The 23,382-nt window shown below is 49.7% G+C and overlaps 1 protein-coding gene across 5 annotated transcripts in view; it reads left to right on the forward strand.

Moving 5' to 3' along the window:
* The window catches only part of COPG2 (COPI coat complex subunit gamma 2), a 114,676-nt gene that overhangs the window by 64,185 nt on the left and 27,109 nt on the right, over window positions 1-23,382 (forward strand). For all 5 annotated transcript variants that reach the window (XM_026010843.2, XM_072764052.1, XM_072764053.1 and 2 more), the window contains 8 exons: window positions 1,268-1,363; window positions 1,884-2,127; window positions 4,229-4,304; window positions 5,141-5,244; window positions 5,729-5,854; window positions 7,163-7,225; window positions 7,693-7,832; window positions 8,365-8,536. In XM_026010843.2, coding sequence (XP_025866628.1) covers window positions 1,268-1,363; window positions 1,884-2,127; window positions 4,229-4,304; window positions 5,141-5,244; window positions 5,729-5,854; window positions 7,163-7,225; window positions 7,693-7,832; window positions 8,365-8,536 — 1,021 coding nt within the window. The remainder of the gene's footprint in view (window positions 1-1,267; window positions 1,364-1,883; window positions 2,128-4,228; window positions 4,305-5,140; window positions 5,245-5,728; window positions 5,855-7,162; window positions 7,226-7,692; window positions 7,833-8,364; window positions 8,537-23,382) is intronic.

Consider the following 23,382-nt stretch of genomic DNA (forward strand, 5'->3'; position numbering starts at 1 on the left):
CGGCGCTAAACCACTGAGCCACCCGGGCTTCCTGAGAAGAGACATCTTAGATGATGTTGAGACATCTTATCCAAGAACAAGGGTTATCTTTTCATTTGTTCAAGTCTACTGTTGTGCCTTTTAGGAATCTTTTATAGTGTTTTTGTTAGTTTTAAATGCTTTTAAAATGCTTTTCGTATTTTATCTTGTTTGTTGTTGCTGTTAAAAATTATTGTATCCATTATATCTTCTAACTAGTTATGCTTATACATGCTCCCTTTGTATAGTGCAAGATCTCTTCCAGTCTCAGAAGATACAGTGTCTCCCTCTAAAAGGGGCAGGTTTCTGTGCAGCAGTAGAAGATATAGCTAGTGCTTTCCCTAGAGCAAAAAGCAAGCATGCTCACTGTCTAGGATAATAAAGATGTTTCCCTTCAGCACAAAGGTCTGGCATGCTTACTACCCTCTGTAAAATATTTGAGTTCCACACCTCGGGGTTCTTCTGTAATTAGAGCTACTGTGGCCCTTTACACACTGCCCTCTGCGAATTGGAGCTGAGGAACCTGGCCTCAAAATGCTGATATTCTATCCACTGCATTTGCTGTATTTAATTGTCTTTCATCTCTGATCCAGGAGTCTTGTGTTCTCTCTACCAGCAATCCATGAAATTGTGGCAGACTAACTTGTTAGCTTGTGGGTAGGGGAAAATCTCACATTGCTCACGTCTTGATGCTGGTCTTCAGAGTTGTGGTAAAATTTTCCTAGAAACCATTTTGTGAAGTAGTTCCTTGGTAATTTTCTATTTCTTCTAAGGAGATTGTGTATGCTTTTTAAAAAGAATTAATTTTTTTATTTGAGAGTGAGAAAACATGAGCAAGCAAGGGGAAGGGGCAAAGAGGGAGAAAGAGAATCTCAAGTAGACCACGTGCTGAGCATGGAGCACGACGTGGGGCTTGATCTCAATGACCCTGAGATCATGACATGAGCCCACATCAAGAGTCCAACTGAGCCACCCAGATGCCCCTCTGTTTATGCTTTTAATCTTTACTCTTTACTTTAAAGATTTTATGTGCTTACTGGCTTGGAACAAAGGGTTGGGGTCTCTTGGATGAACTTCATTTTTACAAGTGTTTTTTTTTTTTTTTTTTTTTACCTATCTTTCATGAAGGGCCATTATTGCCAATCCAGGTAACAACGGTACCACCTTAGCTCCAACAGTAAGAGGGAAAGTATACCTGGTAGCTGAAGGTGTAAAGATGAACGTCCTGTCTATATTTGTTTTTCCACAGGTGGTGGTTGTACAGGCAATCAGTGCTCTCTGTCAGAAATACCCTCGAAAGCACAGCGTCATGATGACCTTCCTCTCCAACATGCTCCGAGATGATGTAGGTAGACATGTTTTCATCATAGGAAGTTGCCCTCTTAAATATTTACAATTCCCATGAAACACCATACATTGTGTTTAAAACAGTTTTATCGGGATCCCTGGGTGGCATAGCGGTTTGGCGCCTGCCTTTGGCCCAGGGCGCGATCCTGGAGACCCAGGATCGAATCCCACATCGGGCTCCTGGTGCATGGAGCCTGCTTCTCCCTCTGCCTGTGTCTCTGCCTTTCTCTCTCTCTCTCTCTCTCTCTGTATGACTATCATAAATAAATACAAATTAAAAAAAAAAAAACAGTTTTATCATCTCGGCATGCCCCCAAATGGTATGCTTAATTCTGGTTGCCATCTTATCGTTACTAAATGTGCTATCGTTTTAGTTTTCCCACTTGGAGAAAAAACACTTTTGTTTCTTTCAGAAGGGAAAGGAAATGAAATTTGAATATTAGAAGCTTGAGCCTGGGAGTAGAAACATTTCTCCAGAAAGCGTCCTCAGAATGAATGGCAGTTTTCTCTTTTGCCAGGGAGGCTTTGAATATAAGCGGGCCATTGTGGACTGCATAATCAGCATTGTGGAAGAGAACCCTGAGGGTAAAGAAGCAGGTCTAGCCCACCTTTGTGAATTCATTGAGGACTGTGAACACACTGTTCTGGCTACTAAGATTCTACACTTGTTGGGCAAAGAGGGCCCCAGAACGCCTGTCCCCTCCAAGTATATCCGCTTTATTTTTAATAGGGTCGTACTGGAGAATGAGGCTGTCAGAGCTGGTGAGTCATTGGAACACTGATACTGATGTAACTGTTAATCTTTTGAATGCTTATTAACTCAAGGGGGTGGTGATAGGAAATTGGAAAATGAAGTTGCAAGGTCTATTTGACGGCAGGATCTTGGAGCATACTTAGGCCAGACGCACAGCTCTTTGTATTCCCATTTCCATCCTGATTTCCGCCTTATGTTAGAGATGAATAACCCTTGACTTTCAGTATAATGGGAATATGTTGATGGCATCGTGCATTTTTTTTCAGAGTTACAGCCATCAGTATGAATATCTAGGAATTGTGTATTTTTAAGTGACTTTTTATCAGGTCTTAGGAAATTTTTTTCACTTCCTTCTCCCTCTCTAATCTTTCCTTCCCCTTAGCCCACAAACAGGTGAAAATCTCTCCTATGAAAAATATAAATGTTCCTCTGATGCGTTCTTACTAGCTACTGGCTTAGACATCTCCCCCTGCCACCCCATGGGGTAAACTTGTAGCTTTACAGACTGCCTCCATGAATTTATTCTTCATTTTTTCTTCAACTCACTATAACCTAGCTCTCTTAAAAACCTAGCTCTCTTAAAAACCTAGCTCTCTTAAAAACCCTCTGAAGTTATTTGTAAACATGACTTATAAGCTAGTTGGAAAATCAAGTCAGTCCCTGGCGTTCTTAATTTTGTTCACCTCTCCAGTGGACTTCTGACTAAACTCATCTTGAAACTCTCTCTCTGCTTGGTATCCACAACAGCCCACTTCTTCCATCTCTCCCCGGGGTTATTTCTAGAGCCTTTCATTCCTTAAAATACTCCTTTTTCTGGGGGGTCTGTCTTACCAACACACACTCTCTTTCTGGGGGTCGCTCTCTGAGCTCCCCCGGTGTGCTGTGACCCTGCAGTCCTGTGTCTCTTTCCTGACCCGGTATGTCCACTGCCAAAGGCACTTCAAGTTCAACCCAAACTCAAATCTTCACCTTTACCATCCCCTCGGCTATGAAGACAGAAACTTCTGCACTTCTAGAACTCCCATCCGCCCTCTGATAAAATTCGTTCAACCCTACCTCCTTAATATTCCTCCACTGTCTTTTGTCTCTGTTTTCACAAGTGCTGCTCTAGGCTCTCCCCCACTTCAGATGCCCGACTGGTCGGACTGCGTGTCGTCCCCCAGGTGTCTGGTCTGTTCTCTGCACTCGGCCACCACAGTGGTGTCTGCCTATAGAATCTGCTTACAGATTGGCCATAGTGCAGTCTGCGACAAACACAAAAATTAATCCCATATTTAATGTCCACTCAGAATTTTGAGGCTGACCCATACCTGTTTTGTTTGCCCCCCTGCCCTCCAGCGCAGAGCCTCTGCTTTAGCCTCGCTCGGCTACATCCCTTCCAGTATTGTACATACTTCCTTGGGCCAAGGGCCTTGGACTCATTCTCTGTGCTGGTAATGGTCCTTTCCTGCCTTTTCCTCTTGGCTAATGCTACTTGGCCTTCAAGTTTTAGCGCAGTGGCAGGCATCAATTCCTTGTCTGACTGCTCTATCAATTCTGATTTAAGTTCCTTTCTCTGTTCCCGCATAGCATCCTGTATGTCATCCTACCAGGACTTACTCTGCTACATTGTCATTATCTCTTTACTTACCTGTCTTCTCTATTAGAGTACAACTCCTTGAGGTCAGGAACTGTGTCTTTTCTCTTTCTACCCCCAACACCTAGCACAATTCCTGGCCCAAGTTAGGCAGGCCAGTGAATCTTTACTGAGTGAAATGAATTTAATAGTAGCATTTCTTTTTATGCTTGGGCTGGTTGGTTGAGTTCAAGCTGGGTTATATCACTGGTATAATAAGGGCTTGTGATCAGAGTGGAGGAGGACTCATAAAAAGTAGACGTGATTCTTTTTTCTCAGTGCATGGAGAATTTCCCTATTCATAGCTCCCTTGAGCCTGTAGATTTCTAATTATGCTCACATGGATCAAAGAAATAAAATCAAGAAACGCACAAAGAAAGTTTATTCCCGCTGAACATGTGGGAGCTTCTCTCATTTTTTTTTTGAATGATTATTGTTTAACTCTCAGAAACCAATATAGTATTTATGTTGTTTTATTTTATGCTTCGTTATAGCTGCTGTGAGTGCTTTGGCTAAATTTGGGGCTCAAAATGAGAATCTTCTCCCAAGCATCCTTGTACTCTTACAAAGGTAAGTAAAAGAATGTCTTTTTTTTTTTTTTTTTTTTTTTTAAGAACACCGTATGGCTGAATAGAGAATTTCTCATATTAAATGCTCTGTGAGGCCCAAGAGTGGAACTGATGGAGTAGGTCAGGGGCAAATGGCACTTCTGTCACCTATCTAGTAATTTTGCATATGCTGTGTACGCGTGATCTTGACTGAATTTCTGTTGTGTAAGTTTGAGGAAGTAACTTAAATGCCTGTGCCTCAATTTGCATAATAGGGGCCAACTTCGAAGTGATTCACTGTGGAGAGTTGAAAAATCAGCTTTTCATGGTTTCCATGACTCCCTATTTGATGAGGAAAAGACCTACTTTAGCAAATACTCTGTGATTACATCTTGTAATTGAAGCAGAAAAATTATAAGCCAAATGCTGCTGGCTTAAATAAAACAAATTGCCATTTGAGTAGTAACAATGACTGGATTCTGAATAATTGTTAGTATCCTTGGAAAGCAGAATATTTCCATCTCTCAGTTATAGAGAAGTCTAAGTCTTCACCAGGGTCACGTGGTTGCATTTTCAAGACTAGACTCGAGACTGCTCTCACATTGTATACTTCCTCGTTATTTGAAAGCCTGCTCAGGTAGTGCCTCTTTGATTTGGAACGACCCTATTTTATTTACTGATTTAGAACAGTCTCCCAAATTTACAGAGATTGTAGGACCCACTGGGGGCCATTGTGGAACTCTTTTATAAAGGGTAGTACCATACGGCCTGAACTGTGCCCATTAGGTATGGTGGTAGAGAAAGCTATCGGAAGTTTTGGGTGTGCTGTGACGGGCGTCTTCTGTGTCCTCTGGACAGGTGTATGATGGATACTGACGATGAGGTTCGGGACAGAGCTACTTTCTATCTGAATGTGCTGCAGCAGAGGCAGATGGCACTGAATGCTACATATATCTTCAATGGTCAGTGGGAGCCAAGAACGGGACAAATAACACCCTTGTTCCCTGTTCCTCGAGGGCTGCTTTGGAAGCATTGTCTTATGATTTGCATATGAGCCGAATGCTTGTTTTTTGTCTTCAAATGCACTGCCATTTCTAGAGGAACCTAAAGTATCTAGAGGCCCAGAGAGTATTGCTTATTCCTGGTTCTTCTTGAGCTCCCTTTTGGTTGGGTTTACCTTTTTTCTTTCTGTTATGATTATTCCCACACAGCTAAGTTGCTTTCTTTTGTTGGATATTTTTTTTTTTTAAGGCTCTGCTCCCCTGCTGCCTTGGGCAAAATTATGAGGCAGTTTTATAAAACAGCCTTATTTTTAATTATTTTGGTTATAAAGTCTATGGTTGTACTTTTCTCTTTCTTCAGGAAGCTTAGGTAAATATTATAAATCTGGGCCCGTCTGGATCCTGGCAAGAAGTTATTTATAATGCTGAGATTTCTGTTCTGTAGGCCTCACCGTCTCTGTGCCAGGGATGGAGAAGGCCCTACACCAGTACACACTGGAGCCTTCGGAAAAGCCCTTTGACATGAAATCGATTCCTCTCGCTATGGCTCCTGTCTTTGAACAGAAAGCAGGTAATTGATTAAGCAGAATGCTTAATTGTTAGCTTTTCTATTTGTGAGTAGTTTTACACCAAATATGCTATTAGCATATTTGCTCAAATACTTCTTTTGTTTGTCACTCCTGAATCTTATGGAACTAAGATGGATGCATATTTTTTTTAATTAGGGTTTCAAAAAGTTTTTTCCTGGGGCACTTGGGTGGCTCAGTCAGTTGAGCATCCAGACTCTTGGTTTTGGCTCAGGTCATGATCTCAGGGTCAGGAGATCAGCCCCACCTTGGCTCTGAGCTCAGTGGGGAGTCTGCTTGAGAGATTCCTTCTGCCCCTCGCCTACACCTGCGTGAGTGCATGCACTCTTTCTCTCTCAAATAAATAAATCTTTTTTAAAAAATAAAGTTTTCCCCTGGTTTTTACATAGAATATGAACATGACTCAAATTTAGGGCTTTTTTTGTTTGTTTTTTGAAAAGATTTTATTTATTCATGAAAGACACAGAGAGAGGCAGAGACATAGGGAGAGGGAGAAGCAGGCTCCCTGTGGGGAGCCTGATGTGGGACTTGATCCCAGGACCTCCAGATCATGAACTGGGCTAAAGGCTCAACCACTGAGCCTCCTAGGCATCCCATGTTTTTTCCCTCCTTCTTTCAATGTTAAGTGTTAATAGCATTTGATGTTAGTGGTCACTGTGTGTCTCTGAGCACAGATTACGGTGTTACCTCCTGTTTTTATTTTCTGAAATAAAATTATTTCAAAGTCTAGTTAATTTTGCTATTAGAGGTTTGTGTTTTTGGGAGGGTTGAGGGTGCAGCAATAGCAGTTGGAGGTTTGCTGTGAAAGAATGTATGAGACAGGATCATTAAAATATTCCCAAGGGATGTGTAACTTTAAAACTCAACAACAAAAAAAGAAAGAAAGAAAAAGAGTTTAGTGGCTCAAATTGAGTATGAAAGACCTCCTGCTAACCTTCAAAATTTTCAATTTTTCTGTTGATATTATACAAGTAATTTTTCCTGTTTGAATCATGAGATTTGTTTTATAAATTTTTCCTCCTTTTAAGAGTAATTTTTTTGGGTACATCGTGGTCCATTTAAAGCAAATTCTGTATGTTTAGGGCCACTTTATAATTTCACAAAAAACATTGACTAAATACATTTTAATTTGGGCATCTCTCTAAAAAAGGTGACAGAGAACCTACTGGTATGATTTGGGAATAGCTTTTTACATATCTGCTGGAAGTTTCTGCCCTCATTTCTTTCTGTCTCCATTTTTAGCTTGATAGTGGGAGGGAAGCTCACTTGATTGCTCATATCTGTCTTTGTAGAAATCACACTTGTGGCCACTAAGCCAGAGAAGGTGGCTCCTTCCAGGCAAGACATTTTCCAAGGTATGATGATTTGATGGATAGAAGTAATAGTCTTGCATCCTAGACATTGTAAATATAATGCAGTCCACTACTTTTATTCAATGTGATTAATTCTCAGTACAGGAAATCTTTGTATGACTGAATATTTATTGGTAATAGGTAGCAGTTGCTGGGGCTACCTGGAGTCCACAGGACTTTTCAATTTCCAACTGCTAACCTACTAACTGGGAATACGGCCCTAACTCTTTATCTTGGTTAACAGGGAACTCAGATTCTTACAAAATTAGGGATTTAGTTTTTTTTTTCTTCCTTGTAATAATTTAGTATAAACTCTCTTAAAAGATTATTTCACTAAAGTTTGGGGACATATTAGCTGAGCCTTCAACTGTTAGTAAGGCAGTGGAAACTTAAAACCTCTTAGGCACTCAGAGTAATGTCTCTTCCTCTCTCATGCTACTTTCTTCCACCTTTTCTTTTTTTCTCAAAAGAACAATTGGCTGCCATTCCCGAGTTTATGGATCTAGGACCCTTGTTCAAGTCTTCTGAGCCCGTTCAACTTACCGAAGCAGAAACAGAATATTTTGTTCGTTGCATCAAGCACATGTTTACCAATCACATTGTGTTCCAGGTAAGAGAAGTGCCACCACTGGCTCCTCTAGTGGCTCCATGTGCTCAGAGCCGAGTATTGATTCCCCTTCCATTTATTACTGAGAAGTAACTTGTCCTTATTTCTGGGTTTTCTCCTAACTCCGTAGCTATAGAAATGCCTTCATATGATGGTTAAAATTTAAATGGACATGAAACCGAAATGTCTGAATATACGTATTATAAAAATAATCATCATTTAACATCAGGATAAATTAAACGGGTTGTTCCAAGAACTTGGATTTCAATTTGGTTTTTAGCTATCAGACTTCTACCGTCTTGTTTGGTGGAGCTCAAAATCAGGAAGAGAAGAAACTGATGAATAATATAAACAAAAAGAACTCAAGGCCACTGCTCTTTCCTCAAGAAAAATCTGAGGAGTGGACTGGCAGGACAGTTTAGAGAGAGAAGGGCTAGCAAGTTCCAGAGTAGAGTCATGGGTCATGGGTGGGAAGGAACAACATGCTGGAAAAACATTTTAACCTTCATAATGTTTCTGTTTGCTGACTTTTCAGTTTGACTGTACCAATACTCTTAACGACCAGCTACTGGAGAAGGTGACTGTGCAGGTGGAGCCATCAGATTCCTATGAAGTGCTCTGTTGCATCCCAGCCCCCAGCCTCTCTTACAATCAACCAGGCATATGTTACACTCTCGTGCGCCTGCCTGATGATGACTCGACAGCAGGTACTCACTCACAGGAGGGAACAGACGGGAGTAAAGATGCGTTACAACTTAAGCTCTTAAATGTCTGGGTGAATGTTGGGGGTTCAGGAATATAGTTCTTTTCCAGGATTAAATGTAATGATAATGATGGTATATTTATATTTATAAAATTAACTGGTGCTGCAGAAATATTAATTTTATAACTAAGTCTCCGAGTAATATTTGCTGGATGTTTAATCTTAAAGACTGAATATATAAAGTGGTAGCTCAAAAAAGAACTCCAGTTTTCTGCTAGAACAGAGTAATCATTAAAATGAGGGCTCATGTACCTGATGTCTCCTGTGAAGGATCATGGCCTCCTTCTCCCTGATGTTTGTTTCTGGGGCATCCTAAGGACTTTGTATTTAGTAGTTCCATGGCATTTTTAAATAATTGTTTCTGAGGATCCCATAGCAGAAGGCAGGGGTCTGACAGTAGGTCTCATCCTAATGAGTGGCTTAGTCAACTTCTGTGTATCCACATTTGGGAAGGGCATTGTAATTCTCTCCATGACCTAAAAGTAGTCTTGAGAGAGGGATGGGGAGGCCTGTGAAGGAGGCCCAACTGCTAGGGCCAATAGTGTCTACAGATTTGGGGTTTGAAGTCTTGTGAATGTCAAGTATTTATGGTACTTGATTTTTTTTCCCATTTTCCCACCTGAATTCTTCTCTTGCCACATTCACTCCTCATCTCAACACTGTTATCCAGTTTTTATAGAAATAAGCACACATACTGCATTTATGTTTTGAACAATTTTTATTCCTAGTACAGGAAAAAACAATTTTTACTGCTAGTACACACACAAAAAAAAAAACAAAACAATTTTTACTACTGGTACACGAAAAAACAATTTTTACTACTACTGGTACAGGAAAAAACAGAAGTTAACAAAATTCACAAATACTGGCGAAGGAAGTTACAGAGTTACAAGAAATCGTAAAAGTACTAGTAAATAGTTATCCCTGGTCATCATTCAGTTCTGTCTGGGGCTTAACCTACCTTCTCTTAGCCCCTCTACCAACTCCCTTTTTAGATGTTGATTCTGGGAGCCACTGCCCAATCTCATCTGTGTTGGACGATAGACCAGGCTACTCACTCTAGCACGAGGTAGATTCAAGTTGGCACCATTGCTGGGTCGGAATCCCAGGTGGTTCCCTCTGGCCCTCGGCGGACCTGCACTTCTCTTCTTCAGCCACTCTGGATCCATAACCCCCTGGGTAGGAAGGCACTTTCCTAACTGGCCTCCAGTGTTCTCCTTCAAGCATTAGGCCATCATCAGACTTTGACTTTTAATCACCTCCTTTATCCCTTTATGAAGTTTCTTTATCTCCATCCCCATTTGGCTTCATTTTCTCACCTGGTCTGTTTCCCTCTGGTTACATTGGTCTAAAGTATGTCCACCAGCCACTAAAGAAGCTGGCTGCACTCGTAAGTAAAGCTAGCTTTATTTACTCTTGTGTCCAAACTGGTAGCTGGGCCCAGTCTTAACACAGTCCTGTGGCTTTGGTCATCATCCTGGGAAACTGCATTTCTCTCTCTCTCTCTCTCTCTCTTTTTTTTTTTTTTTTTTGCCTATAGCTACCTCTCCTTTTTTTTTTTTTTTTTCAAAATTCCTCCCTTTACTGTACTTCTAAGGTTTCTGTTTTTTAAGGGATGCCATTACTTTGCAACTTAATTTTAAAGGGAAGTGAGATGCTGAACTCACTGAAGAATCCAGCTCTTCCCAACTGAGAATACTAGCTCCTCCCATTTCCCCAGGTTCACTTAGATAATTGATAACTCAGGTGCCTCACACCCCAGGGAGTGGTCTTAACAGAATACAAGAAATACAAGTTTTACAATATCAAAATACAGAAAACAACAATATCGAAATTACAGAAATTACATAGTACAGGAGAAAACAACCACAACAATAAGAGAAAACATTTCTACCAAGAGAAGTATATAGGGAAGGTTTTCTCACCCCTCTTTTCTAAGGAGTTAATTTATTTTTAAAACAGATCTTACAAATTAGCCCAGAGGTTTCAACCTTTGGTCTGCTGGCTATGGACTCTTTTGCTTGATGGTTTGTTAGTATTTTGTTTATAAAAATTTGGCACTTGGGGAATTTTCTTTGTTTCCTGTTAAACTTTTCAAAGGGTTTGCTAATCTGCTGTGTTAAACTCTTGCTTAGAGTTAAAAATTCTTGTCCTTCCATCTTGGAGAAAAGAAATGGAATTTTGTCTCAACACTCGGACCTTTAAAACTTAATTGTTAGTAGTCAATTTAGATTGGATCCATCATAGATACCTGCTTAAAACCAAACTCCTTTCTATTCTTTAGTCTTGGTTAGAAATTCTCACATTTTTAATCTATGGCCAATTCAAAGTCTTTGCCGTGCAAAGAACAGAAGTGAAATACCAGGGCATAGACGGTAATAAGTCTTCATACCACCCCCCACCCCGGCCCCCTGCATTTTCCCCACTGAAAATACTATGAATTTTTTCAATCACCTGAAGATCTACACATCACTTCTACTAATTTCAAAAAGTATATTTTCTATACAATCACAAACAAAAAAGTTACACAGACTGTAATTTCTATCAACTTGAAAACTGTATAGCATAATAGAAAGACAGAGATAGATAGATTTGGGAGATAGATTGGGATCTGGATTTTGACTCTGCTACATATGGACTGGGTAACTTAGACAGATTATTAGATCTCTGTAAACCTTTTATGATTGTTGTAACAATGAAATGAAATTAAGATGATTAGCATGGTGCCAGACACATAGTAAATACTCAATAAATAGAAGTTGTTATTGCTTCAGTTCTGGAAGTATCCACCTTCTCCCTTCTCCCTTTATCCTCTTTAAAATCAAGTCTTCCACGGTTCACAGGACCCACGCCCTTCAATCTCCAGAGAGTTGTTCCCACGATTATCCTGATCTTTGCTATATCTTTAAACTTTCTCTCTCCCCCTTACTTTATATGTGTGCAAAAAATCTAAACCCCATCTGACAAAACTGACCTGAACCCCACATCCAGATGGTCCTATAAGTCCTTCCCTCAGATCACGGACAGTGATGTGTAGAAAGAGTCATCAGTGCCACAGCTTAGTCCTACCGGTCTCCTATCCTCCAGCAGTTCCTCCTTCAGGCCAACGTGTTTAGAAAAGCCTTCAAGGTAGCATACGTTCTAAGCGTCCTTTCCTATCCAGCAGCTTGCTTTCCTCTGGGGACTAATGCTGCAGGCAGGGCACAGCTGTCGGTGTGACAATCTGTAGACCTCGCCACTCGCTGGCCCCCAAGGGTGCTCTCTGTTGGACTTCTGTCCTACTGCCTCTTCAGAATCCCATGACCCCTCAACGGTCGTACTCATGGGCTGTGAGGCCTAGGACATCGCATCTCTGAGCTCAGACCACTGCAGCCCATCTAAATATAAACTCACTCAAAAAGCCTCCATCAGCAAATATCCATCCTGAGATCCAGTTTAACAGTACAGGTGTCAGAACCTGTCACGGGGGACAGTGATGACATTTCCTGCCACGGGGATGCTGCTGCACTGTACACTCTGCTGCCACTTCCTTGACCTCTGTCCTCGCTTAAGCTACTGTAGGATTCCCATGGGCTCCGAACCCTTCCGCCCCCCCTTACTTTCAGCCTGTCTTCCCATCCTATTTACGTGTTCCCTAGTCACACCATCATCAAGGTACAGATCTTTATTGCTGCCTCTCTTAAATGCTGACATCTCTCCAAAAGGCAACATAAATGTGGCATATCCCCTCATTTCCTCTTTTCCCTTCTTTTGGCCTTAGGAAAAAAAACCTCTGCTTGTGAATAGCGCTCAGCCTTGGTTCCGCTTGGGAACTTCGTCCTTAACCTACTCTCATCACTCAGAATTCCTCTCATGACTTAGACGCATCTTCATCTTTGAACACCTAAAGCGGCTTCAGGCTTCACTTCACAGATTGACCAGATAACCATTAATTCTCCTGAACCCACCCACTTCACTGGGATTATCTGAGTTTGTAGGCAGCCGCCTATTTTTCTACAACAACTTATTTTTATAAATTTCTCTCATTTTCCTTTATCCCATTAACTATAATCAAATTAAAAGGCAGTGCTGTGCATCATAACTTTTAGTACGTGGCACAATAATTCAGAGAGTTATTTAACAAGTATACTGTCAGCCTAATTCCAATTTCATTTTAACCACTTCGCTTTTAGTTTTTCCTCTGCTCATTTCCATTGGAAAAACAGTAAATATATAGTGTGGTGCCGTCTGTAGCAGGCATCCTTACCAGTGCTCGGTACTGGGTTCACCAAGTCCACCTGACTGCGCTGCACCACCCACACCTTAGACCCAGCTGTCCCGTAGTACGCATTGTCTGTGGTCCCGTGAAAAAGTGCTTACCCTCGGGTGCAACCGCACCCACGCCTTCCTGTACTCACTAGCATGCACCCATCATCTGGCCTCAATACCACACCCGCCTTTCCTCTTGCCCCCATCAGAGCTGCCGATTCCCCGGGTGGGGAGTTTGTAGGCACTGCTTCATTCTCCATGATGCCCCTTTACTGAGCCTGAGCCCCTGAAGTGCCTATGGGTTCACTACTTCTCCACGCTGCCTATCCCTCTCTTGTCCCATCCACTCCCCCAAGTGTCCCGTCTGCTCACATCCTTCCACCACCTTCTCATGGCTGCCCCAGACTCCACTGTCTCTCCTTTACACTGTGTGCAGAATCACTGAGCTCAGAGACAGACTCTGGGCTCTAGCCTCAGCATCCTATCCGGCTTCACTACTGCCTGCGGGCCCTGTGGACGATTTGCAGCTCTTTCCCTTGACACCTGCTCCCTACCGGGCCTGCCCTCCTGCTCCCTGACCAGCTTCTTCACCCCACTGTGCTGTGCTGGATCCATCGGTGGCTCAAATCACCGCTAAACCCTCTGCCATCTTGGAGGAGGTCACTCTCTGGGCTTTTCTCTGACCTTTCCTCTTGTCACCGTCCCTGGAGTGACAGTGTTGTCACCAGCGTTGTAAATGGGCCACCACCTCTCCAATCTCCTCCTCTGCTGGCCTCCTCCTTGTCTCCCATGTGCCTCACTGGCTCTGCAAGAGCTGCCCTGCATGAGCTTCCTCAGGGCTAGTCCCCACTCGGGGAGCACAGCTCCTGGTCCCTCCACGTCCACGCCCTCCCCAGGGCTCTCTGCCACCCTCGCACAGGCGACCCCGATCCTGTCAACAGGCCTCCTGGTGCTTCTGCGAGCACCACCCCTGCCCTTCCTCACTGTGCTCCCCTGGGACCCCCTGTCCCATCCACATCCTCCACCTGCTGCAGCCTGGGCCCCTCCCGCTTGGCTTCTCTGCTGCATTCGGGGCAAAGCACCCATCCTGACACCCAAGCCCCTGTCACTCCTTCAACTGCTCTGTGAGCCGCCCGCTGGACTCAGAGGTCGTGCCTCGCCCCCTCCTCCATCCCTCACCAGCCGCTCAGCCTGGCTCAGGGGACTCTGCCTCACACGTGCCCCCTGAGCCCGCATGCTCCGGCCCACGCTCCTGTCCCCCCGTGCACCCCGCTATACTCCCGTCCCCCTGGGCCCCATGGATGGCCCCCCCAGAACCTGGCACGTGTCCACGCAGACCCCTTGGGTGCACTCCCTCTGACAGTGCCCCTGAGTCTCCCTGCTGGTGCCTCTCAGCAGGCGCTTGCCCCCTCTGCCCGCCCTGACGGGGACTCCTAGCCCCCCGCCCCCCACATCCCACCAGAGGCCTTCTTGGCTACATCCACTTGCTCGCTGTCTGTCTGGGCCCGGTCCTCCTCCCCCACATCTGAGAGCCTGACCCTGGTGCCCACCCTGTCCCCACCCCGGCTCAGGGGCTCACTGCTCACCCTTTGCCTGTCTGCCTGCCCTCTGCTGGGCCCCTTCCACCCAGTGATTCTCACCCGAGGACCCATGACCCCCAAGACCGCCTACCAGCAACATCGTCCAGGTGTGTTTTTGGGTTTGCTTTTTGTGTGTTTTTGGTTTTGTTCTTGGACTGAGCAGAGCACTGCTCCCCCTCAGATGTTCTGATAGGCCTGCCTTGGGGGCCATGCCCACAGCCCCCCTCGGGTGATAATCACCCCCCCATCCTCGGGAAGAATCACTGCCGTGGGAGCCCACCCCGACCCCTGGGCCGCACGTTCCCCCGTGAACCTCCAGTCTTCTACTTCCATCACACTTCTTCCTCAAACATTCCAACATGACCCCACTGACACTGACCCGGCTCTGTCCTCTTGGAACCACCACATTCCATCCCATAATTACTCTTTGATACGCAACATACCCAAACACCGTGTGCACTAGGGCTTTGTTCTTGTCATGGCCCCCCAGTAGTAACACCCCCAGGTCATTGTCTCTTTCCCTAGATTACCCCTTTGGATATGTCAGTGATTCCATCACCCTGCAGAGCCTTTCCCATCGTGTCCCTCTGTGGCTCCTGCCAAGTGTCCTTTCCTTCCACCTGTCAGGCAGCTAGTCTGCGGTGTCCCTGCAGGTGGATTCACTGGTCTTTCCCATCCTCTCCGGTCTGCTCATCACCCTCAACCCTGGACGTATAATCAGTCCACAAGGTCACTTTTAAAAAGTGCCTTCTCTGCGCCTGGCGCTTGGCCCTTGTCTCCCCACACTGGTCGCCACATACACCCATTGGTCCTAAGGATTAGGACCTCCCTTCCAACCCGATCAAACCCACTTCCTGTCACCAACCCTACCCCTCCGGATCTGGATCCGTAGTAAAGAGCCTGGCCGAAAAGTTCTCCCCTGCCACCACATTCAGGGCCGCAGGAGCAGCCCTGCAACCACCTCTTTGTCCTCCCTCCTTGCCCACACCTTGGCTCGGGCTGCCACTCGCTGGCCCACCTCTCTGAACTTTCCTCTGGGGGCCAGAAGGCATTCTCGGCCACCTCCCTCTTCCCTGCTCCCCTCTTGGTGTCCCGCCTGGCTCCATCCACCACGCTACCCTCTCCTTTGGCCCCTGGGTGCCCCCCTCATGCTGCCCACCTCCCGTCACCCTGCACCGGGGACCCTCTGGACACTCCTCACTGCCACCTTTCCACAGGCTGCGCGACTTCCCTTTCCTCTCAGCCCAGGGACAGCACCCTGCCTCTTCTCCTGGACCCACGCACCTCAGGGCTCCCCAGAGCCTGTCCTGTAGTCCATGGGGTCATCCCTTCGCCTTTGGGATGTGCTCCCTCCCAGGACCTGCTCTCAGCTCACACTCTTTCCATCCCCTGCACAGGCCATGTTCTCTGTGTGGCCATCTGCTGTCCCTCATCTGGTCCTTCCTGCGGCTCTGGACACTGCCCCCTCCCCGGAGGCTCCCTATTCCCCAGCCTCACCCACCTCACCTTCCTCCTTCCTCTCTTCCTTTCAGTCAGTTAAGCCCTTGCCCACGGGAGCAGCCGGCCTGCACATTGAACTCGTCCTCCTTCCCTCACCGCCCCTGCTTCCATTCTTTCAGTGCGGGTCCCCCGTTGCACCCCCGTGCATTCCCCTGGCCCTGTGCCCCCCACTGACCTGTCCAGATCCCCCTTTGTCCTCCATCCCTCTTGGCCACCAGCTGATTTGAGCCCATCCTCTTGCTCTCCATCCCGGGAAACCTTGTCACCTGTGTTGTCCAGCAGATGAAGCCTCTGTAGCCAGTGTCCCCAGACCCGAGCGTCCCGCCCCTTGCTCCCCCCTCTGTGCCCCGTGCTGCCTACATCATCCTCTTGGACTAAACCTATGGCATTCTCAGCCCTCCTCCCTCTGTGGCCACCTTCTTCCTCACCACTGTGCTGTCCAGAATCCATCTACTGTCCAGTTCACCGCTAGGCACTCTACCTTCTCAGGTCTGCCATTTGGGAGAAAGTCGATACTTTTCTAGGCTTCTCTATGACCTAGACTCGCCCTGCTATGATACCTCTAACGATTAGACAGGTAGCCACCTCTTCCTCCTCTCCCTCTGGCCCCCTTCCACTCTCCCACCTTCTTCAGACTCCTAGGTGATTTCTGGCCTGTGCTTTTCCTCGTGCATGGGCATAATCACACTCGGGCCTATTTTGGGGGTGAAGTTCCTGGTCCCTCCACGTCCACGCCCTCCCCGGGGCTCTCTGCCACCCTCCCACAGGCAACCCCGATCCTGTCAACAGGCCTCCTGGCGCCCCTGCGAGCACCACCCCTGCCCTTCCTCACTGTGCTCCCCTGGGACCCCCTGTCCCATCCACGTCCTCCGCCTGCTGCAGCCTGGGCCCCTCCCACTTGGCTTCTCTGCTGCATTTGGGGCAAAGCGCCCCTCCTGACACCCAAGCCCCTGTCACTCCTTCAGCTGCTCTGTGAGCCGCCCGCTGCTCAGAGGTCGTGCCTCCCCCCTTCCTCCATCCCTCACCAGCTGCTCAGCCTGGCTCAGGGGCCTCTGCCTCACACGTGCCCCCTGAGCCCGCATGCTCCGGCCCATGCTCCCATCCCCGTGCACCCTGCTGTGCTCTCGTTCCCCGGGGCCCCGCAGATGCCCCCCCCCCCAGAACCTGGCACGTGTCCACGCAGACCCCTTGGGTGCACTCCCTCTGACAGTGCACCCGAGTCTCCCTCCTGGTGCCTCTCAGCAGGCGCCTGCCCCCTCTGCCCGCCCTGACGGGGACTCCTAGCCCCCCGCCCCCCACATCCCACCAGAGGCCTTCTTGGCTACATCCACTTGCTCGCTGTCTGTCTGGGCCCGGTCCTCCTCCCCCACATCTGAGAGCCTGACCCTGGTGCCCACCCCGTCCCCACCCCAGCTCAGGGGCTCACTGCTCACCCTTTGCCTGTCTGCCCGCCCTCTGCTCGGCCCCTTCCACCCAATGATTCTCACCCGAGGACCCATGACCCCCAAGACCGCCTACCAGCAACATCGTCCGGGTGTGTTTTTGGTTTTGTTCTTGGACTGAGCAGAGCACTGCTCCCCCTCAGATGTTCTGATAGGCCTGCCTCGGGGGCCATGCCCACAGCCCCCCTCGGGTGGAAACCACCCCCCCATCCTCGGGAAGAATCACTGCCGTGGGAGCCCACCCCAACCCCTGGGCTGCACGCTCCCCCGTGTGCCTCTGGCCTCCAGCAGCATCACTGACACTGTTCCTCCAGTTTCCCCATGTCCCCCACTCTGACATTGACCCGGCTCTGTCCTCTTGGAACCACCACATTCTTTCCTTCTCACTCCGACACCAATGTGTCCCAAACCCCATGTGCACTAGCTCATCAGCTCATCGTTCTCTTCACACCTGCCCCCCCCCCCCCCCCCCCCCCCCCCCCCCCGCCACCGTGATGACACAAGGCACTGTGACAGTATCTCTGGTCCGATACTGGTCTCCGTGCTTGTCACTGTCTCCCTCCCTACATCACCCCTCCTGATTTCAGACCCATGACACTATCCCCTGCAGAGCCCTGCCCCTGTGGCCCTCACTTCCCCCGGTGACTCCTGCCAAGCCCACCTTCCCTTTCACCTTTCCTGCAGCTTCTGTCCCTTTGTCCCCTCTGGGTGGATTCGCGGATCTTTTCTGTCATCTGCTCAGCCTATAGTCATCATCCTCAACCCTAAAAGTGTAAGCAGCCCACAAGCTTAGTTTAAATAGATGGTTTTGTCAGTACATAGAGCTTGGCTCATGTCTCCCAACCCCCACCCCCATGCCCACTGATCCCAACCCTCCCCTCCCGTAAACCCATGTCACACCCTAACCCAAACACTGTCCCCCACCCCATGCCCCCCCACCTCATCCCTCCCCACCCAGGTACCCCTGCCCCCCCATCCCCCACCCACCCTAATCCCTCCCTCCCGCCCCCATTCCCCTCCCACCCCAACCCCACCTCCCACCCTGACCCCGCCGGATCCATAGTAGAGCCTGGCCAAAAATTATCCCCTTGCCGCAGCATTTAAGACTATAGGAGCAGCCAGTGCTAGCCAGCCCTTCCCTCCCCGATTTCCTCATGCCTCTGCTCCCACTGGGGGCCCCGACACTGAGAACTTCCTTCTGATTGGCACCACTGGGACCTGCCTGGATTCCTGCCTGCTCTTTCCTCTTCACCTTACTCGTCCCCCCCAGTTTGGGGTCTTCCCACCTCCCTTCCACCACACTCCACTCCATCCTCCCCAGTGCCACCCCTCACACTGCCCACCTCCTGTCACCCTGCACTGGGGACCCTCTGGACACTCCTCCCTGCCACCTTCCCACGGGCTGCACAGTTTCCCTTCCCTCTCAGCTCAGGGACGGCACCCTGCCTCTTCTCCAGGACCCACGCGCCTCACGGCTCCCCAGAGCCTGTCCTGTAGTTGCATGGGGTCATCCCTTCACCATCAGGGTGTGCTCCCTCCCAGGACCTGCTCTCAGCTCATCTCTTTCCATCCCCTGCACAGGCCATGTTCTCTGTGTGGCTACCTGCTGTCGCTCATCTGGTCCTTCCAGTGGCTCTGGACACTGCCCCCCCGAGGCTCCCTATTCCCCAGCCTCAGCCACCTCACCTTCCTCCTTCCTCTCTTCTTTTCAGTCAAACCCTTGCCCATGGGACTTCACCCCAAGTCTTCCCCATCCTCTTCCTCTTCCTTCCCTTGACTGGTGCATCCTTCTCTCCTCCATCAGGCCCGAATACCCACCCCTGCCAGGTCTGCCTCCATCCCCCTCTCCTCGCTGACATGGCGCAGATCTCCTCTGCCCTCTTGGTCATGCTCCTCTCACAGCACCCATCTGCAAACTTAAGACCCTCCTCTCACCCTCATCCCACTGCTCCTCACCTGGTCTCTTGTCTACCCGATCCAACCTCATGGGAAGGAGCCCCCAAGCCCCTGTCCCTGCCCTCTGCGCCTTCAGCACCCTCACGTCTTCCTAGTGTAACCCTGTGGTGCCCGCGCTGCTGGAGTCCCCAGTCCCCCTCTGGTTCCCTCACGGTGTCCCTGCCTCCCCTAAACCTCCATCCTTCAGCCCCACGGCCCCACATTACAGAGGAAAGCACCACACATTTGGTTAGTAAAGCAAAATGTCCCCTCACCCTTGGTTCCCAGCCACTCCCCCCATGTCTAAGTGGATTTGCTATCCACATTCTGGACTCCATCCCCCTGAGGTGACAGCCATGGCTTCTGCACGGGGCCTATGCCCCCTTCCTGCTGCCGTCCATCCCAGTGACTCCTTTCCCCGCTGGGCTCCCGAGGGCCCTGGAGTATTCGGATGCGGAACTCTGGTGTGACAGCCCTGCTCAGCCCAGCTCTGCTCCTGCCCTGGCCTTCGTACCGCACCCGCCACCCCTCTTGCCTTCAGAGACCCACTGACATCCCCAGATTGAGAGCCCCTCAGGCTGCGTTCCCCTTTCCACGGTGCCCCTGTCACAGACTGGAGCCCCTCATACATTCATGATTTTCTCCCCACTGGTTGCTCTGTTTTCCCATTAAGTTCCCTGACCCGACTCTCATCTGACGGACCACCTTCCGTGGCTGCCTGAGACTCCACAGTCTTCCTTGCACCCCGCTGCCTGCAGACTGACTTGGCTCAGCCCTTCCTCCACATTTGGTCCTGCTCTTGTCTTCCAGAAACCTCTTCATCTTCCCATCCCACTTCCCCACTACATGCCCATCATGATTTCCTAGCCTTTCCTCAATATCTCCTTCTTTTTGGACTAGCCTTCTTGCTCCTCCTTGCTGTCCCCTTCGTCCCCAACATGCTGTATTAAATCCATCTCTTGTCCCAATTCGCCCAAAGCCCCCTACCTTTTCAGGTCTGCCATTTTGAGCTCCTCTCTGAACTTTGTCTTACCATGCCTTTGCTGCCAGGGTTGTCTCCTGCATTTCAGTGGGCCACCACCTGTATCACCTCATCTCCTGGCCTCCTGTGTCTCTCGGGTTCCATGCTTGTCTTACCTGTGTTGTGCTCTTCTTCCTGCACGAGCTTCCTCAGGGCTGGTCCCCACTCGGGGCACACAGCCCCTGGTCCCTCCACATCCGCGCCGTCCCCGGGGCTCTCTGCCACCCTCGCACAGGCGACCCCGATCCTGTCAACAGGCCTCCTGGCCCCCTTACGAGCACCACCCCTGCCCTTCCTCACTGTGCTCCCCTGGGACCCCCTGACCCATCCACGTCCTCCGCCAGCTGCAGCCCGGGCCCCTCCCGCTTGGCTACCCGTCCTGACACCCGAGCCCCAGTCACTCCTTCAGCTGCTCTGTGAGCCGCCCGCTGGACTCGGAGGTCGTGCCTCCCCCCCTTCCTCCATCCCTCACCAGCTGCTCAGCCTGGCTCAGGGGCCTCTGCCTCACACGTGCCCCCTGAGCCCACATGCTCCGGCCCATGCTCCCATCCCCGTGCACCCCGCTGTGCTCCCATCCCCCTGGGCCCCATGGATGGCCCCCCCAGAACCTGGCACATGTCCACGCAGACCCCTTGGGTGCACTCCCTCTGACAGTGCCCCCGAGTCTCCCTGCTGGTGCCTCTCAGCAGGTGCTTGCCCCCTCTACCTGCCCTCCTGTCCTGACAACCCCTGACAACACCAAGCCCGACACCCCTGTACTCGGTGTCCACCCACAAGGCCATGGGTCCTGCCTGCACCCCTCCTCCTGTCGCCCTGCCTCCCTGGTAGGTGTCTCCCTCGACATGCTCTCTTCACTGTGGCCTCTTGTCCTGTCCCCCCTGCCATGGCTGTGGAAGGTGCTCTCTGCTCCTGTCCCTGAAACTCAACTACCTTTGTCTGCCACTCCCACATCAGCCTTGCTGCTCGTGTGCTCAGTGGGTGGACTCCGCCTTGCTGGTGAATCCAGCACAGCCTCCACCATTCCAGGTGCCCTGTGGGCTGCACCCACTTGCTGCCCATCTGCCTCGTCTTGAGCCCTTGTCCCCTAGCCTCAGTTCTGCTGCCTCCACTTCTGCTGGTGGGACCTCATCTGCCCACGCTTCACCTCTGCCGATCTCCCCACTCCGCACCTTCACCCAGCAGTCCTTCCCCAGGACCCCACGGAGCCTGTCCCAGCAGCAGCAGCTCAGGTTTTGGTCTTTAGGTACCTGCTTGCTCATGGTCGGTACTGCACAGAGCCCCGCTCCCCCTCCAGTCTTTTCTTGGGCTTCCATTGTGTTCCCACAGGCCCCTTGGGGGCAGCCCACCCCTCCATCCCAGGGAGGGGTCCTTGCGGTGGGAGCCCAGCCCGCCTCCTGGGCTGCCACTCCCCTTGCGGGCCTCAAGCCCCCTATGGTTTGCCAGCAGTACTTTTCCTCAAGTCCCAGCACTACCCACACCCACACCCGTGTGCCAGCCGCGCCTTGACCCCCGGCTGCTTCTAGCACTGTTCTTTCCTCACCCTTCCACACACTCCTCCTTCCTCCAACACTTAATGACTCTCAGGCCTGTGGTCCAGATCCGGTCCTTCTCCGTGCTTGCCACTGTCCCTTTTCCTGGGGGACCTACTGAGGAATGGTCCCACCGCATAGCTTTGTTCTTCTGGTGCTCCCTGCCCTTTCTGTTGACTGCTGACCAGACCTTTCTCTCTACCCATCCTCTTGTGTCCTTTCTGGGTGGCTTCACTGGTCTCCCCCTGCTCTCCCAGCCTGTAGTCATCACCCACAACACAGCATGTGACATCACCCCACTGCTCCATCAGATGACATGGGTTTCACAGTGCCTGGAGCTTGGCTCCTGTCCCCTCCCTCCCCCTCCGCCACCAATGCCCACTTTGCCCTCCCATCCAACCTCATCACCTACCCACACCCAGACCTGCCTGAACCCTGTCCCTGCCTCCCACACTGTCAGAATCAGTAGTAAAGAACCCACCAAAAAGTTCTACCCTTGCCACCACAATATTCAAGGCCACAGGAAAGGCCACCTCTCTTCTTCCGCTGTCCCTCCGTTAGTGTCCAGCCTTCCTCCCATTTGCCACACTCTACTCTTCATCCTCTCTTCGGTGCCTCCCCTCACCTTGTCTGTCTCTGGGAGGGACGCCCCCAGTTAACTGCAACAAGACCCCGTTCCGACGTCCTTCTTGCCACCTTTTCTCATGGGATACTTTTCTTCCTCTCCTTCTCAGCCCACCTCTTCTCTAGGACCCATGCATCTCATCTCCAAGATCCCTAATGCCTGTCATGTAGTTGCACCGGGTCTGGGAGTGCTCCTCCATGACCTTCTTCATAGGGGAGTGCTCCTCCATGACCTGCTCTCACAGCTCACACTCTTTCCATCATCTTGACAGGCCACATCCTCTCCCGAAACCATCTGTTGTCTCTCATCCTGTTCTTCCACTGGCTCTGGCCCCTCTCTTTCCCTAGCGTCACCCCATCTCCCTTCCTTCCTCCTCTTTCTTCCCTTTCAGTCAAGCCCTTGTCCACAGGACTTCACACCAGGCCTGCCACTTCCTTCTGCTCTTCCTCCCCTTGCGCTCACTGCTTCCATTTCTTCTCCATCAGGTCCCCTGATGCGTCCTAGCCCCCTGCCCTTGTACTCTCTCTTTACTTTGACGTGGGCTGGACCCCCCTCTGCCTACTTCCCTCTTGGCCATGTTCCTCACAATACACACATGCAGAGGCCCTCCTCTCCCTCTCCATCCCATTCTGCCTCAACCCTTCTGTTGTCCACTCAATCACAGCTCCTGAACAAAAGCTCCCTAGGTCCCCACTATCCAGACCCTTACCGTCTCCCTCTGTGTACCTCTGCTGCCTACAGTATCGTCTTGGACTAGACCTAGGACACCCCACTGGTTTTGAGTCCCCTGTTCTTCCCAGTTCCCGACGTGGAGTCTCTGTGCATCATGCTAGACCTCCACCCTTGCCAGCCTCACAGGATTGTCAGAAGCAAGGATTCAGTAACTGGTGTGAAATCTCACCTCCACCGT

The sequence above is a fragment of the Vulpes vulpes genome, chromosome 7, assembly GCF_048418805.1.
Source record: "Vulpes vulpes isolate BD-2025 chromosome 7, VulVul3, whole genome shotgun sequence".
Taxonomy (NCBI): domain Eukaryota; kingdom Metazoa; phylum Chordata; class Mammalia; order Carnivora; family Canidae; genus Vulpes; species Vulpes vulpes.